The sequence below is a fragment of the Syngnathus scovelli genome, chromosome 4 (assembly GCF_024217435.2).
Source record: "Syngnathus scovelli strain Florida chromosome 4, RoL_Ssco_1.2, whole genome shotgun sequence".
In the NCBI taxonomy this organism is placed as follows: Eukaryota; Metazoa; Chordata; class Actinopteri; order Syngnathiformes; family Syngnathidae; genus Syngnathus; species Syngnathus scovelli.
In genome coordinates, this window is record NC_090850.1 from 20,589,959 (window position 1) to 20,604,544 (window position 14,586).

Below are 14,586 nucleotides of genomic sequence, written 5' to 3' on the forward strand. Positions count from 1 at the left end.
TTTTATCCAACGCCTTCATCGCTATCCGCCGCCTGCTTTAATCATTATTTTGTCACAAGGCTTTGTGCGAAATTCTCTTGAGATATTAAGAAATGTTGCAAAGACGCGCTATTGTTAAAGCTGTATCATCGTTTTATGGATTCTTCCATTGTGCTAACAACTTGAGGAATTTGCCATTTGGGCCGTGTTTTCTCAGGCGTTGACACGCTGCTATGCATCGATTTGCGGCAAGAGAACATTTCAGCGTTACATTGGAATGCTTAAGTCACTTTCATTAGAAGTTTCTATCCGTGTGTTCTTTTATTTTGGTAGCCATCAATAACGCAGTGGGATGAGAAGCAGAGTTGTTTCCTTCTTGAATTTCCAAATGTCAAATAAAGAGCCTGAACAACTAGCTGTGTGAAGTTAGGGCAGTAGGGCAATTTATTTTTCACTCAATAATGCGATTGTGGTTATTTTTCCTTTTTTTCTTCATAACAGCCTAAAAGAATCGGAAATAACGAGCCATCGATGCGAGCTGATGTTTTTCATCGACATTCTCTTTTGACCACACACTTGATTCGTCTATTTGATCGGCTTTATTTTTTTTAAATTACCCTCCTATCCAGCAGGTGGTGCAAGAGAGGAGTTCTCCCTCTTGTTGCTCCATGCTCGCCACTGGGAAAAACTCAAAGTTTGTTAAGGTTTTTTGACTCCCAGCACAATGTTGCCTTTAAGCTCGGCGATCCATCTCAGCGATGCGCTGACAGCGGCGTAATGAAAGAGACTATTTTGAATCTGGGCGGCGGGTAACGGTAGTAAATTACACCGACATCCGGGGGGGAAAAAAGATGATGCCGATGTCACGCCTGATCAATCGATCTGGGCGAATTAGCTAATGCACCTGAGGCGGGCGCCTTACATAAACATAAAACACTTTGGCGAAAATGCCGCTGGCCGCGATCGCCGCCATCGCACATTACAGGCCAGGGAACATTGACGAATGCCGCCCCGAGTCTGCCGTCTGCCGAGGAGTCGGTGAGGGATCTTCGCCAGAGTGGCATCACTCTCGAAGACAAATGGGAGGACGCTGCGCAGGGAAATGTATTAGCGAGCCAGGCCGGGGGCTCATCTTTAAACATCATGCGACAATCTGGCACTTTGCCACCATCAGCGTCCACATTAGCGCAGTTTTGATAGCAATGCTTGCTACACGTGTGAGGTAGTCGAGCAATTTTTTGGGTGCGGTATCTCATTTCAAGAAAGGAATCAAATTTATTATCCCCGAACGTTATATGTTCAAGTCCTACTTGGAGGAGACAAACTATTTGTCACCATTCTGATCGAATGGCCGTGTCACGTGGAGTCCCGCAAGGTTCCGTCCTTGGACCCTTTAAGTTCCCCCTGTGCACCAATGTCATGGCTCTGAAGATAATACACTTCTAATCTGTCCCAAAATGAAACCCTGCTGTTTGAAATCCCTCTCGTATCGTGTAGCAGCTACCGGTGGTATCTTCATAGTAGAGACCGCCTTATTGTGAATTTTGAAACACGTTGAATCTACTCTGGTCCTTGAGGCTACAAAAGGCTCAATAATTGGAATTGTGCACGGGGAGCTTTTGTTATCTTATCCTTGACGTAGTAGTACATTGAATTTACAGCATATACATTAGCCAGTCGGGCTTTGTCCATCACCCATCTAAGAAAAATGCGATTTTTACATCTCGGATCCGAGAGATCCAATTTTCCCTTTTGTACTCTGCAGAAAACCACCTTGTGTGTGTGTGTATTTACGCGTGTGTGTGCTTTTGGAGCACAGCCATCATCGATCTGCCTCAGGAGTCTGATCAGATGCTTTTTCATTCCATTTCATGTTCCCTATTAAAGAGACACATTCATTGCGGGTACCTTTTCTGTTTAATCTTCTTTTTTTTTTTGCCATCAGGACATTGTGGACTTCTTCCATTGTTGTGTATGTGTGAGACATTTAAAGCCATGGTTGTTTGTTGTGCGTTCTGTATTTTGTCTTTTTGTGCGCTTTCCAATAAGCGCTCACTCAGTCGAGGTTTTGGGAGTCCCGGAGGAGAGGAAAAACTCAAAATAACTATTCTTTTCACTGAGCTCCAATAAAATGAGGTTAGGTCCCAACTTCTGTTTATACAAATACAAATCAAAAGAAAGTAAACAGTATAACTGTGGATACAATAGGTAGATTAAAAAAAAAAAAATCCCAAAACAGCATGTCTGAAAGGACCCAGGAAGTTATTTGGCCTCAAAGCAACTATTAAGAGATTAATTTTTCGCCATTTTAACATTCCAGTATTGTTCCCTAATTCGAATCACATTTACTAGATTGATGGGTGACACAAAATTGCAAAACAATTTGATTTATGACACTTTCACCCTTCTAATTATAACCTTCCTCAAGGTTAATCAAGAACCAAAAGCCTGTTTCACTGTAAAAAGCGTAAAATATAAAAATGGCCGTTTTACTTTTAGCGTGAGAAGATAACTTATCTGCTGCTGTAAAATGACTGATGTCAAAAAATAATAATAATAATAATAATTCCAGCGACATGCCTCTCTCGTGCGCGTGGCAATTTGTCCACGCTCGTGTCTCTAATAAAGTGAGTTCTCCGATACGAAAGCGCCGACGACAGCGACGGCGGCGCAGCTGTCCTGAATAAATTGCGGCTTTGGCGTAACATCCAACCTCCGCTCCTCATTCCCAGGCTGAGGTCTATTATTGGATGTCGCTTGCTCTTGATTAGCTATTTGCCGCCTTGTGATGGAAGCAGTCGGCATTGTGGGTAAACAGATCGACTGTCAGCGCTCCGCCGCTGTTGACTTCCTGTATGCCTGCCTGTTTGCTACGTGTCAAAGAAGTGAAAAAACACATATTTAGAGTTAATGCGCCATTTCCATAATGTACTACTTTTATGTGAGCAATAGACATAAGATGTCTTTTTGTTTGTCTTTTGCCAGACCAACAAAATAACTGTTTTCATGAAAATATGCAATTTTTTTTTGTAAAAAAAAAATATTAGGGAATGTTTCCTAATATTTTTTTTTTTACAAAAAAAAAAATATTAGGAAACATATTAGGGAATGTTTCCGGCGGCTCGGTGGCGCACTGGGTAGCACGTCCGCCTCACAGTTAGGAGGGTGCGGGTTCGATTCCACCTCCGGCCCTCCCTGTGTGGAGTTTGCATGTTCTCCCCGGGCCCGCGTGGGTTTTCTCCGGGCACTCCGGTTTCCTCCCACATTCCAAAAACATGCTTGGTAGGCCGATTGAAGACTCCAAATTGTCCCTAGGTGTGAGTGTGAGTGCGATTGGTTGTCTGTCTCTGTGTGCCCTGCGATTGGCTGGCAACCAGTTCAGGGTGTCCCCCGCCTACTGCCCGATGACGGCTGGGATAGGCTCCAGCACGCCCGCGACCCCCGTGGGGACTAAGCGGTTCAGAAAATGGATGGATGGATGGATGGATGTTTCCGAAACAGTCTTACTTTTTTGTAAAAAAAAAAAAAAAGTATTTTTTTTTCTGAAAAAATATGCATTTTCCTGCAAAATATATTTTTTCATTTTTAAATTAACATTATGCCGCCCTTGACTACAAAAACATCAAAATACTAAAATGTTGCTGCTTTTTTTTTTATAAAAAACAATTATCATTAAATCTATTGTCATTTTTTTTTCTTCATGACTCAGAAGAACACTCCAAAATGAAGTCCCATCCATATTTTTATTATTTTAAATGACGGACAAATCCCATCTGGTTTCAGGTCCGGTGGCTGTAATCAGCGGCGAGGAAGACTCGGCCAGCCCTCTTCATCACGTCAATCACGGAATTATAACACCGTGCACGCTTGACGCGGGACCGGACGCCGTCGTCATCGGGATGACTCGCATCCCCGTGGTAGAGAACCCGCAGTACTTCCGGCACGGACACAACTGCAACAAGCCCGCCACCCGTGAGTACACCATACGATGATGTCATCACATGGTGGCCATGATATGCATTACTCAAAAACATAGTTAAAAAAAACTTTCAGGCTGACCCTAAAATATTTTCAGTACTTTTCGTCCTCAGAGCTATTTTTAAAAACCTCCATGTAGCGATACGGACTAGCATCAAGTCCCAAGGTGCACCTCTGCTGTAATTTGCTGTTTATCTTTCCAACGAGACACGCTGAGACCCCTGAGGCCTTCGCCGTAATGCGCTGTCATCTATTGTACGGAGCCATGCGGTGCGAGCATCTGGCAGCGTTCTTCATACAAAATCAACTCCGACGCAAATGCGGCAGCCACGAGATCACTTTAAGGCCTAATTGGCCGCTATGGCTAAGAAAACCGTCCGACAAAGCACAAGCGTGTTGTCTGCTGTGTTTGTTTTTGGCTCGCTCCCAAAATGGCCGTGGGTCACGCGGCGAAACGCGTTCTCGAGCGGGGACGGAAGGCGAAGGAAGGAAATCCCATTTAGGGGTGATAAATAAATGAAGGCTCTTATGTATTATGAATGGCATGAATTGTTAATAGCCGGTCGTCGGCTGATTTATGACATCTCATTCCGCGCACGTAGCGTCTGATTGCTAGCTAATGAATAAATGACATTCGGATGAAACTTCTACCTGCATGCGGAAGTCGTTCGCAGGATGCGAGGTACATGCGGAAGGACCGCGGAGCTCCGAAAAAAAAAAACGTCACGAGGTCTTCGTGTCCGCTGTTTTTCCGCCAGTGGTCGGGATAACAAAATGGCTGCCAACCTGCACCGAACATGAAAGCGTTTCTTACCCGATTGATATTCCCTGTGATTTTTTTGGGGGGTGAGAAAAAAAGAATACATTAGAATTTTTTTGCAACTTTTTATCTTGGAAAAAAAGGAACTTTGATCTTGTATTATGTAACAGCGTTTCATACTTTATTCTCAAAAGATTGATTTATTTTTTTTCTTAAAATGATATAAATTGTATGCAAATATATTTAAAAAAAAACAAGTTAATTTTTTTTGTAAGGCAACTTTATCTCTTAAATAAATTACTTTGTAATAATGAACTATGATCGAGCAGGGGCAACAAGATGTAGCTTCTTTTTGTGCAGCATAATATGAATGTAACTCATCGCAAGGTCATAATGTTCTCCGATTTTCCAGTGCTTGGCTCGGAAAACAAATTGGCTCTCGATTGTTTTACCCTCGGGACGCTCACTCTGAGATATGACTTTTTTTTTTCATGATGACTTTTTCTCAAACGTCTTAAAAACACTATGGGAAAATTACGACTTTATACTTTGGACTTGAAAAGACGCAATGTTTATCTGAAAAGAAACGCTTTGTTCTTGTAAAATTGCAACTCTAAAAACAAAACCAAAAAATTGGAAAAATAATCAGCCAGCGCTTTTATCTTTAAACCTTTTAAATACACCTTTTTGTCTTTTCTCATGAGTTTCCATTTTTCTCTCTCCCTCTCTGTATTTTTTCTCTACACCATACAACTCTTTTACCTGGAAAAAATATGACATCGCATGTGCATTACTTTATGACCATTTCCTAGAAACTCTTTCCTTTTTTTCCCCAACGCACATTATATTACATCATATATTAAAAGCCCAGACCTAATCACAAGGTCATAATGGCCTCCGCTTTTTCAGTCATTGGTCGGAAAACAAAATGGCTCCCGACTGTTTCTGCCTGCGCTGAATATGAATGCGTTCCCTACCCTGAGGACGCACGCCTTGGGAAAGGAAATGCATGTGCTTATCAGTGTGTGTTTACTCGTGTGTGCGAGTGTGTGTGTAGGTGTTTGCCAGGCAGTGTCAACCTGTGAATGAGAGTGCGGATGTGGGCGGACTGCTAGTGCAGTTCGCGACCACTGTTTTCCTGCATCGTCTCTGCAGGGCCGTGTGACTGCAGTAGCCTTGAGGGGGGGGTATTGTGTTGGGGTGGGTCTCAGGGGTCCCCCCCTTACCCCCATTGTCCGGCAAAGAGCTTTACTCAGCTCAGAAACAGTCGAGCAGCATTATTGATGGCTGGCCACCGATCTGTAATGTATTCATTCATTTTGTTGAAAGCCTCGTATTCAAGGGTTGCTGCACACACACACGTCCATCAGTAATGTGATGGTCAAGTCCAGTCGGCCCATCTGAACCAGAAAACGATGGGGTCGGATATAAAGCACCTGCCTTCAACATTGCTGACACCCGTGTTTTGGTTTTCCCCCCCGTAAATGGTTTATTCATGAGAATTTTATCTTCCAGTCACCACTCCACCCGCCGCCCAGGAAAGTGTATTTATATTTTAGTCTTGTTAAATATCGCCACGGAGCAAGATGAATCTAAGGAGAATCTGGGCATTCCTACAATACATCTTCAGGGGAAAAGTCCACAAAAGTTGGACACAAACTGGTTTGAACTCCGGTTGAACTTGTCGGATGAAAATCTGATTCGGGATGAGTTATGTAGGGCGGAAAATCTTCTCCCCCCAACATGGCATGTGTGTTTTACACCAATTCTGTGCATATGACAATTTTGGGGAAAAACCTATCCGTGCCTTTCCCAAACAAAAAATAAAATGAAGTGTATTGCTAACAAATTTTGTAGCTACGAGAAATTCTACCAGCCGCAGACGTCACTTTTATAGACTTATGTTTATCTCATCACTATAAAAAATCAAAATAGTTTAATAGCTTTTTTTATTGTACTATACGAGATATTGATTTTCTATTTCAACTCCTAATGCTAATTAGCCACCATCAACAGGCATGCTAGTGATGTATTTTTTTATATCATGGCTCACTCCCAAAACAGCCGTCTGTCATGCTAGCGAAATAAATGACGCTAGCGCAGTTAGATTGTCCTCGAACTCCAGATGAACGCGTAGAAGGCCACTCAAGTGGAACAAAGTTACAAAAAAGGGACAATTGGATTGGTCGTACGAGCGAAGGAGAGTAAACAGTAGAGATATGACTGATTAGGATGTTTCATTGAGTTTTTTTCGTTGAGAGCTTTTTCTGTTTTATTTTTAATCCGCCGGGCATTAGGCAAAAAAAGGCCAATTCTGTTGGCAGCATTAGTGAGATAAAGGCAGAAAGGCAAAGGACAATTCTTTAGCCTAATGACAGATTGCTATCTCGCTGGGATCCGCTGTCTCGCAGCAAGTGGCTTTGTTTAATCGCTCGGATTGCTTTTTTAATTACGGATTTGTTACGTCCCGCCGGCCCGAGATGAGCAATGGCTTCAGAAGAGAGGAGGAGCGTGAGTTACTTTAGCTTAGCATTGTTGCGTCCTCACGGGGTTATTAGCGACACAGCGAAGACAATCTCGCTCTGTACTTCCTGTACCCACAGTAACAATTTACTCCTGCTCTTTGGGGGGGCGTAGTGACCCAGGCGTTGCAAATAGATTATACCATTACTGTCGCTATTCGTTCAGGAACAAGCGGTGAAAATTGCCACTATCCAACCAAAATGGCCGACTAACTGTGTGATTGACAGTAAAGATTTTGTATTAATTTTTGTGTCCTGTAGTTATCATTTCATTTTTTTAATTTAATTATTTAAAAAAAAAAGACATTAAACGAGGCAGAAAGAAGTATAGAATAAATTTATATAATATTCTACCTTGTTTTGGAGGTTTGGTCATGTGATGTTTACAAGCTGAGCTGTGATTGGTTGTCACCTGACCTGTCAGCACAAGTGAGCATTTTCAGTCCATGGCAAATAGCAAAATACATTATATATGAAATATAATTGCTATAAAATTAATATAAATATAATATAAATTTTAAAAAATGTCTTTAATGCTGAAATTGGTGAAATAATCCCTTTAAGAATCTTCACTGAATTTAACGAAAGGGTTTTTATCGACGTCTGACTAACCCAACGTACGTTTTATGTGTCAATTTTATCTTCTATAAAAAGGGGCAGCATTATCAGGTCAAGTGTCATCATTTATTCAGTCTAACTTTCCTACATAAAAACGGACAGCTCATGATTGACAGGCGGGAGAAAACCTTATGTGACCGAAAGAAGTACAACACAAGACACACTAGGGAAAAAGGATGGGTGGCTGCATAACAAAGACACGCACCGTCGCAGCGACACAACAAAAGCTCTGACCCAACTGAGTAAATCTCCCGAGAGGAAAACGTTACCTCGTCGTCGGGGGCCTCGGGTCAAGCTGGGACAAATGGATTCATGTGCGCCAATAGCGACGGTAGGATGGAGATTTAATCTGCTCGCCACTTTTCGGCGTGCCACTCTGCCAGCAGAGCGAAGTGAAGGTTAACGTACGTCACGGCCGCCCGGGCAGAGCACGCTTTGTGGCCAAATGGAAGGAAGCTGCACGGAAATTTGACAAATTGTTCAGTTTTCGTTTGCTATTTACATCAAATGTGGGACTGGAGTATTTCATAAATCAAAAGTGTTTTTGGAAACATCAAAGATGATTTGGTGGACCTTATAAAATATTGATGTCCAAAATTTTTCCTACAGTACGATGCAAGGAACACAATGACGTTCTTCACCTTTTTTTTAAGTCGTTATTTTCGGCTACATCGCAGCTTTTTCTTAAAGAGAAGGTAAATAATTTTGGACTTGAGGGTGGTCTACGGCCCGATAACAAACGAGAGTAGATCCGCCCCTGACCTGAGGAGATCACCATATTCGGGACTCAAGTAAGAGCAGCTAATTTTCTCTTCTCTTCTTGGCCTCATCTGCTCACACAAAACCAAAGCTGGCCAGCCTCGGACAGTCTTCTAATCTCTCCTCAATCCTCCCACATGGTCGCTGTGGCTCTGCTTCATTTTTGTGATTTCACTGTGTGCCAAGAAGACAATGTAACACTCACAAAGCACGTTTCAATATTTTAATCTCGCAGCCGGCACGTGATTGGCTGAATCAAGTGATTATTTGGAACACTCCATTTTTGAGGAGGAAATGACTTTTACGTTTGATGCAATGCTACACAATGTCATCGCCGCCGCGTTACTCGATGTTCTTCCATTTGTCAGTCCAGACCTCTCTGCTCGAGATGCCGTCGCAAATAGCTTTGAAGGGGGAGCCGCATCCAGTGGCCAAAATGGCTTCGCCGCAAGGAAGCCAAGTGACACTAGCGTTCCGCTCCCTGACGGAAAGCCCATTTAGCTGCTCAAACATGAGCGACTCGCTAGTTACCACGCTCGATAATCATGAATAATTCTCATCCCCGAGCACTCCGACACCTTCGCTTCTCGACAGTCCGAGTCGGGAAGATTCACAGCGGATTTTTTAACACGAACGTAAAGGTGCGATTCTTTTTTGAGTCGAGTTCTTGACTCACTACCTACTTCCTGTTTTATGTCCTGCACATTAAAGCGCTCCATCGAGACCAGAAGGTAGATGTAAATAAATGTGGATTGACACCGGTGGCAAGTGACAAGATTTCACCTCGGGCAAATCCGTCTCTCACTGCTGGTATCGTTTCAACGAACAAACATGAACATGAGTCATAGCGTCAGCGGGCACAAACACAACGCACAGATGGAGGAGAAAGCAGAGATTGTGGAAGTTGACTCAGAAATCCACTATGTGATTAAAAGTAGTCCTCTGAGATATTGCTTTCCTCGTGGATAATAAAATTTTGTAGCGAGATCAAAATCGGTGACGGTACACAGCTGCTAACGTAGCTACACATAATTAAACTACATGCTAGGTCAAAAATTCACCATCAATTATCTAGAATAGACTATTTTGACTATAGTCTTCAATTAGCATTTAAGAAAATGTACCGTCAATGCTATTTTTACGAATCCTAACACAAGATGTCTTTCTCCTTTTGTTCTCCTCAGTCTTTTTTCTTTTTTCAAAAATGAACTAATTTCTACACTCTGGCTCTCATTATAAAATTTCCCCTTGTGGCGTTCCAATGCCACCAATAAAAGCGAGAGGAAGAGATTTGCTGCCCCGGCTGCTTTATTTCCACGTTCCAATTGTCGGGGAATCAAAGCAGGATTAAAGCGGCGTAGAAAAAGGTCATGCTCAGTTATGACATAACTTACAAACAAATGCCAGTAGATGGCAGTGTTCAATAAGAATTTCAGACATGTGGGCCTGTCTTTTCAATTATGAAGGGAGCATATTTTAAAACAACCGAATGTAATTTTGCATTTTCTTTTTCTTAGTCCTCGTTAGTATTTAGCGCTCATGATCCAATCAGCTAAACAGTTAGATAAATTACTCTCAGCGTAACATGCAATTAAAATAAAACTGCTTCCTGATTGCGTTCTGTTTACTTTTGCTGTTGCTGCTCATTATTTCTGGCCTTTTTGCTTGGTGCCTGTCATTCCAAACATATTTTTTTTTGACAGTGTGTTGTATTGAGTGGGATGTTGCAATGCTGTTTACTTGTATAAAAAGGTCACTCTGTGTTCTCCCCCTCTATCCCGACATGCTAGTGGTGCAGCATATTAAACGCAGAGACATCATCCTTAAGCGGGAACTCGGCGAGGGAGCCTTCGGAAAAGTCTTCCTGGCCGAGTGTTACAACCTAAGTCCCACCAAGGACAAGATGCTGGTGGCTGTCAAGGTATGGCTTACTGTTTGTGTGTGTGTCGCGAGAATGATAAACTAGCATTAACTGAGCTAGCTTTAGCGGCTAGTTTATGTATATACAATTTTTTTTGCACCTTTAAAAGACACCTGAGTAAACAAATGCTAGCCACTGTACGCCAAAAAAATGTAGGGGGGAAAAAAACTCGGAAAATACACTATCCACATAATCTAAAAACGATAATATGAGGAACTACGGTATCTTGTAGTCAGCAGAATTGGTCATTTTCTGCCACGTCACTGTTTATCGTCTGTGTCATGTTCCTCCCTTCTCTTCCCTCTCCCGACAAAGACGACACATTGACACAAGTGATCACTCATTTGAGAAGCTTTTAAAGCCGTTTGTCCTGGTCGGCTACCTTTTCTCAATGACTTCATGCTACTCGTCGCTAAATTGTCCTTGGCACCTCCCCGCGGCCGAATGTGAATCAGGGTGACACCGCATTAAAGCGTGCCAACTCAGCAAATCCGATTAAAGACGGCAAAAACACCTTGACCTTGACGAGCCAAGATGAAGTGTGTCCGCCGTTGTCTGTAATATGTGGTTTGTGCATGCGAGGTTATTTTTGGAAGCATTTTTAAGGTCAACAATGAAAGGGAAAAAATCACAGTGGCGCTTTCGCTTCAATTTATTGTGGCACTTGAGCACTTGCCGGTATTGTTTTGGAGGGCTGCCCAGTCCAGACACATTTCCTTAAGAGTGCACTTTGATTTGGTAATAGAATTTTATTGCCATTTTACCTACTCGGCCCGTACATTTCCCCACCGTCTTCGGAACGTATTTCCATCCCAAGGTCTTTCGACTTGCGTGAGCCGGGGCCATAATAAGCCGTATGAGGGTCTCTACTCTCGATCAGTTCTATTACTGAAACTCTCAAAAAGCAAAGAGCTAGATGTGTAGAGAGCGAGAGAGAGACAGAGAGAGATTTTTATTCAGGTCGTTGAGGAAAAACCGAATTTTTTGCAGAGGCTAAGAAACAATGGGGTGAATTTTATGCCGGCTGATTTATCGATTTTTATTTTTCTTCTCTCCTTTTCCTCTCACTTGTCGAGTTGGCTGGTTCAAATAAGCACAAAAAAAATCTTTTAAGTTATTAATGATAACTTCCACCTTACACAACAAAAAGGAGTAGAAAAGAATCAAATAAAATTCCATGGCGTACTCAGTCATGCATAGGAAACAAAAGTATGTGTCATATGAATGTGGTTTTGTCCATATATTCATGTTATCTGGCAAATTGCATAATAGAAATAAAGACAACCCCTGGAATTAATCCAATGTTAAAAAAGTCCATGCTTTATCACGCATGGGCACAGTCGCGTAACGTCGCTGTTGTACGATAAAAGCGATAACTCGTCTTTCCAGTTCAGTGACAACTGTAAATAAAATCAACGATCAGAAATGATTCCCCAATTTCGAGTGCTTTGCATCCAGAAAAGGTTTTAAAAGAAAAAAATTCAATCTTCTGGACTGTCTTCTTCCATCGTTTGCCGGTTTTTGCAGCTCATTATGCCTTTTTTATATCCCTGCCAAACTTTTACTACAGCAAGTCACTAATTACCTCCCTGAAACAACACTTCACAAAAGTGGCAGTGTCTTATCTTGTTTCTTACCTGTCGGCAGAAAGGCTTGCAAGGTGAACGCCAGGCGAATGTTTTCCCCAAAGACTGTCTGCCTGCATGTCCTTATCCTGCCTCTCTTCCCTCAACGTTTTTTTTTTGTACTCCCTCTAGACGCTGAAGGATCCCAACCTGTCGGCGAGAAAGGACTTCCAGAGGGAGGCTGAGCTGCTAACCAACCTGCAGCACGACCACATCGTCAAGTTCTACGGCGTGTGCGTGGATGGTGACCCCCTCATCATGGTCTTTGAGTACATGAAGCACGGAGACCTCAACAAGTTCCTCAGGTGAGTTTTCGAATCTGACCGAATGGCCATGACATATGGGATCCCTCAGGGGTCAATTCTTGGACCCCTTTTCTTCCACCGGTATATGCTACCCTTGGGTCGAATCCTTCAGAATGCAAACATTGGTTTGCATGTTTTACTGATGCTGACAGAAGCTTATCCATCTAACTTAATCATTGTAACGATCTTCTGATTGGAATCCCTCAAAAGAGCATCAAACAGCTGCAGCCCAGTCAGAACGTCCTACAATTATGGCTCTACTACTCCCCCCCACTTATTCATGTTGACCCTAAACTATAGAAATAAGTAGAACTAGAAATAATCCACTGTCATAGACGTCCAAGGAACGATTACCACGATCGCATCCGTCCTTCTGTTTGTACTGTTTGATAAGAACGAATTAGCTATTAGCTTGTCACGCTAGCCGGCGACTAGGTCATTTATAAACTATGAAGTGACCAATTCAGTGATTTACATCATCAGTATGATATGGCACGCAGGGTCATTAGCTTCATTAAAGATCCACAATGAGTCTAAATCTAGCAGACTCTATGTTCCCATCGATTCTCTGTCCCGCATCATGCGTGTTCATTCAATGTGACAACGGCTAAGGCGCTATCGTTCACATCTTGCACCTAGCGTGAAAGAGTGTCATCATTCAGCGCATTGAAGGATTTCCCCCCGCAGAAAATCATCACAAATTCATGCAACGGCTCGGAACATGTCTTCTTTGTCGACTATTGATCAAACTTCAAATGTGAGCAAAACTGCCAACACACACACAGTTTTATTGTGTGCTCAAGGAAACATTTCCAAAGCAGATCCAACCCAAGATTTTGTCCAATCGTTAACATTGCCCCCTAGGGGCAATTAGAAGTAATGCAGGGTTACTGACGTATAATGCTGATGGATGGGCAGAAAACTGGATCCACGTCTTTTTTTAGTTAGTCGAATTGTCACTCATTTCAAATGAGGGCAAAACACTTTTAAGAAGACAAGACGGTTGTCTAAAAATATGTTTTATATTTAATTTAATGACATGAAAATCACTCTGCGTGCGTCAAGCACATGGCAAGACGGTGAAGCCTCCGCTCGTCTTCTTGCATTAGAGATTCGTTATTAGCCTCGCTCTCCGAGCACAGAACCTTTAATTGGCCTAAATGTGACAGATGGAAACAGAATGACAGCCCTCGTGTGTGTTTGTGTGTGCCGCCGTCTCGTAATCACAGCGACGAGAAGGTGATGAGGACAGCGGGATCTTCACGCCGGGATGTTGAGGGGCGCGAGTCATCTTCGTCACCCATAAATTTCCCAAAATATATATATTTATGGAAATGAGCTCTTAATCTGCGCTCGTGGCACCTCAAAACAACTCCTCGTGGGGCGAATGGCATGATTAGATAACACCTCTCGACCTCAAAATGACAATGGTGACTCAGAATTAAAGCCGATGAAACTCAAAATTAGACCTATGACGATACTTTTATAATATTTACTAAACGGCAAATAATACGAATGACCAAAGCTGCTTAATTTGATAGACTAAAGCGTTCACTTACTTTGGTTGTTCCACAGAGCTGCCACTAGATGGCAAACCGAACAACAAACCAGGCAAGTTTTGCCTAATTTAATCTGTTAATGGAAATTCATAAATAACATGGTGAGGGAATACGCGTAACAATTCACAACAAACCCATCACGATTTACAAAAAGAGGCATGATGGGTATTCCAAATCCTTCGCAGTATTATTAGCCAGTTGCCGGCTAGCTAAAACCTAACCTAGCGGTCTTCATCTTTCCTTTCAGTACTTCTTTTTGTCAAACAGAATAAATTTGAGTAATCCAAATGTAATTTATCATTGTCCTCAACGCAGAGCTCACGGCCCGGACGCCATGATCCTGGTAGACGGCCAGCCGCTACAGTCCAACGGCGAGCTAGGCCTCTCCCAGATGCTCCACATCGCCTCCCAAATCGCGGCGGGCATGGTCTACCTGGCCTCGCAGCACTTTGTCCACCGAGACCTAGCCACCCGCAACTGCCTGGTGGGCAACGGCTTGCTCGTCAAGATCGGCGACTTCGGCATGTCGAGGGACATCTACAGCAGTGACTACTACAGGG

General features: G+C 42.7%; 1 protein-coding gene across 2 annotated transcripts in view; it reads left to right on the plus strand.

The window, feature by feature from the left end:
* Positions 1–14,586, plus strand: part of ntrk3b (neurotrophic tyrosine kinase, receptor, type 3b) — a 100,933-nt gene that overhangs the window by 74,313 nt on the left and 12,034 nt on the right. For both annotated transcript variants that reach the window (XM_049717054.2, XM_049717055.2), the window contains 4 exons: positions 3,763–3,951; positions 10,407–10,537; positions 12,295–12,467; positions 14,342–14,585. In XM_049717054.2, the coding sequence (XP_049573011.2) occupies positions 3,763–3,951; positions 10,407–10,537; positions 12,295–12,467; positions 14,342–14,585 (737 nt within the window). The remainder of the gene's footprint in view (positions 1–3,762; positions 3,952–10,406; positions 10,538–12,294; positions 12,468–14,341; position 14,586) is intronic.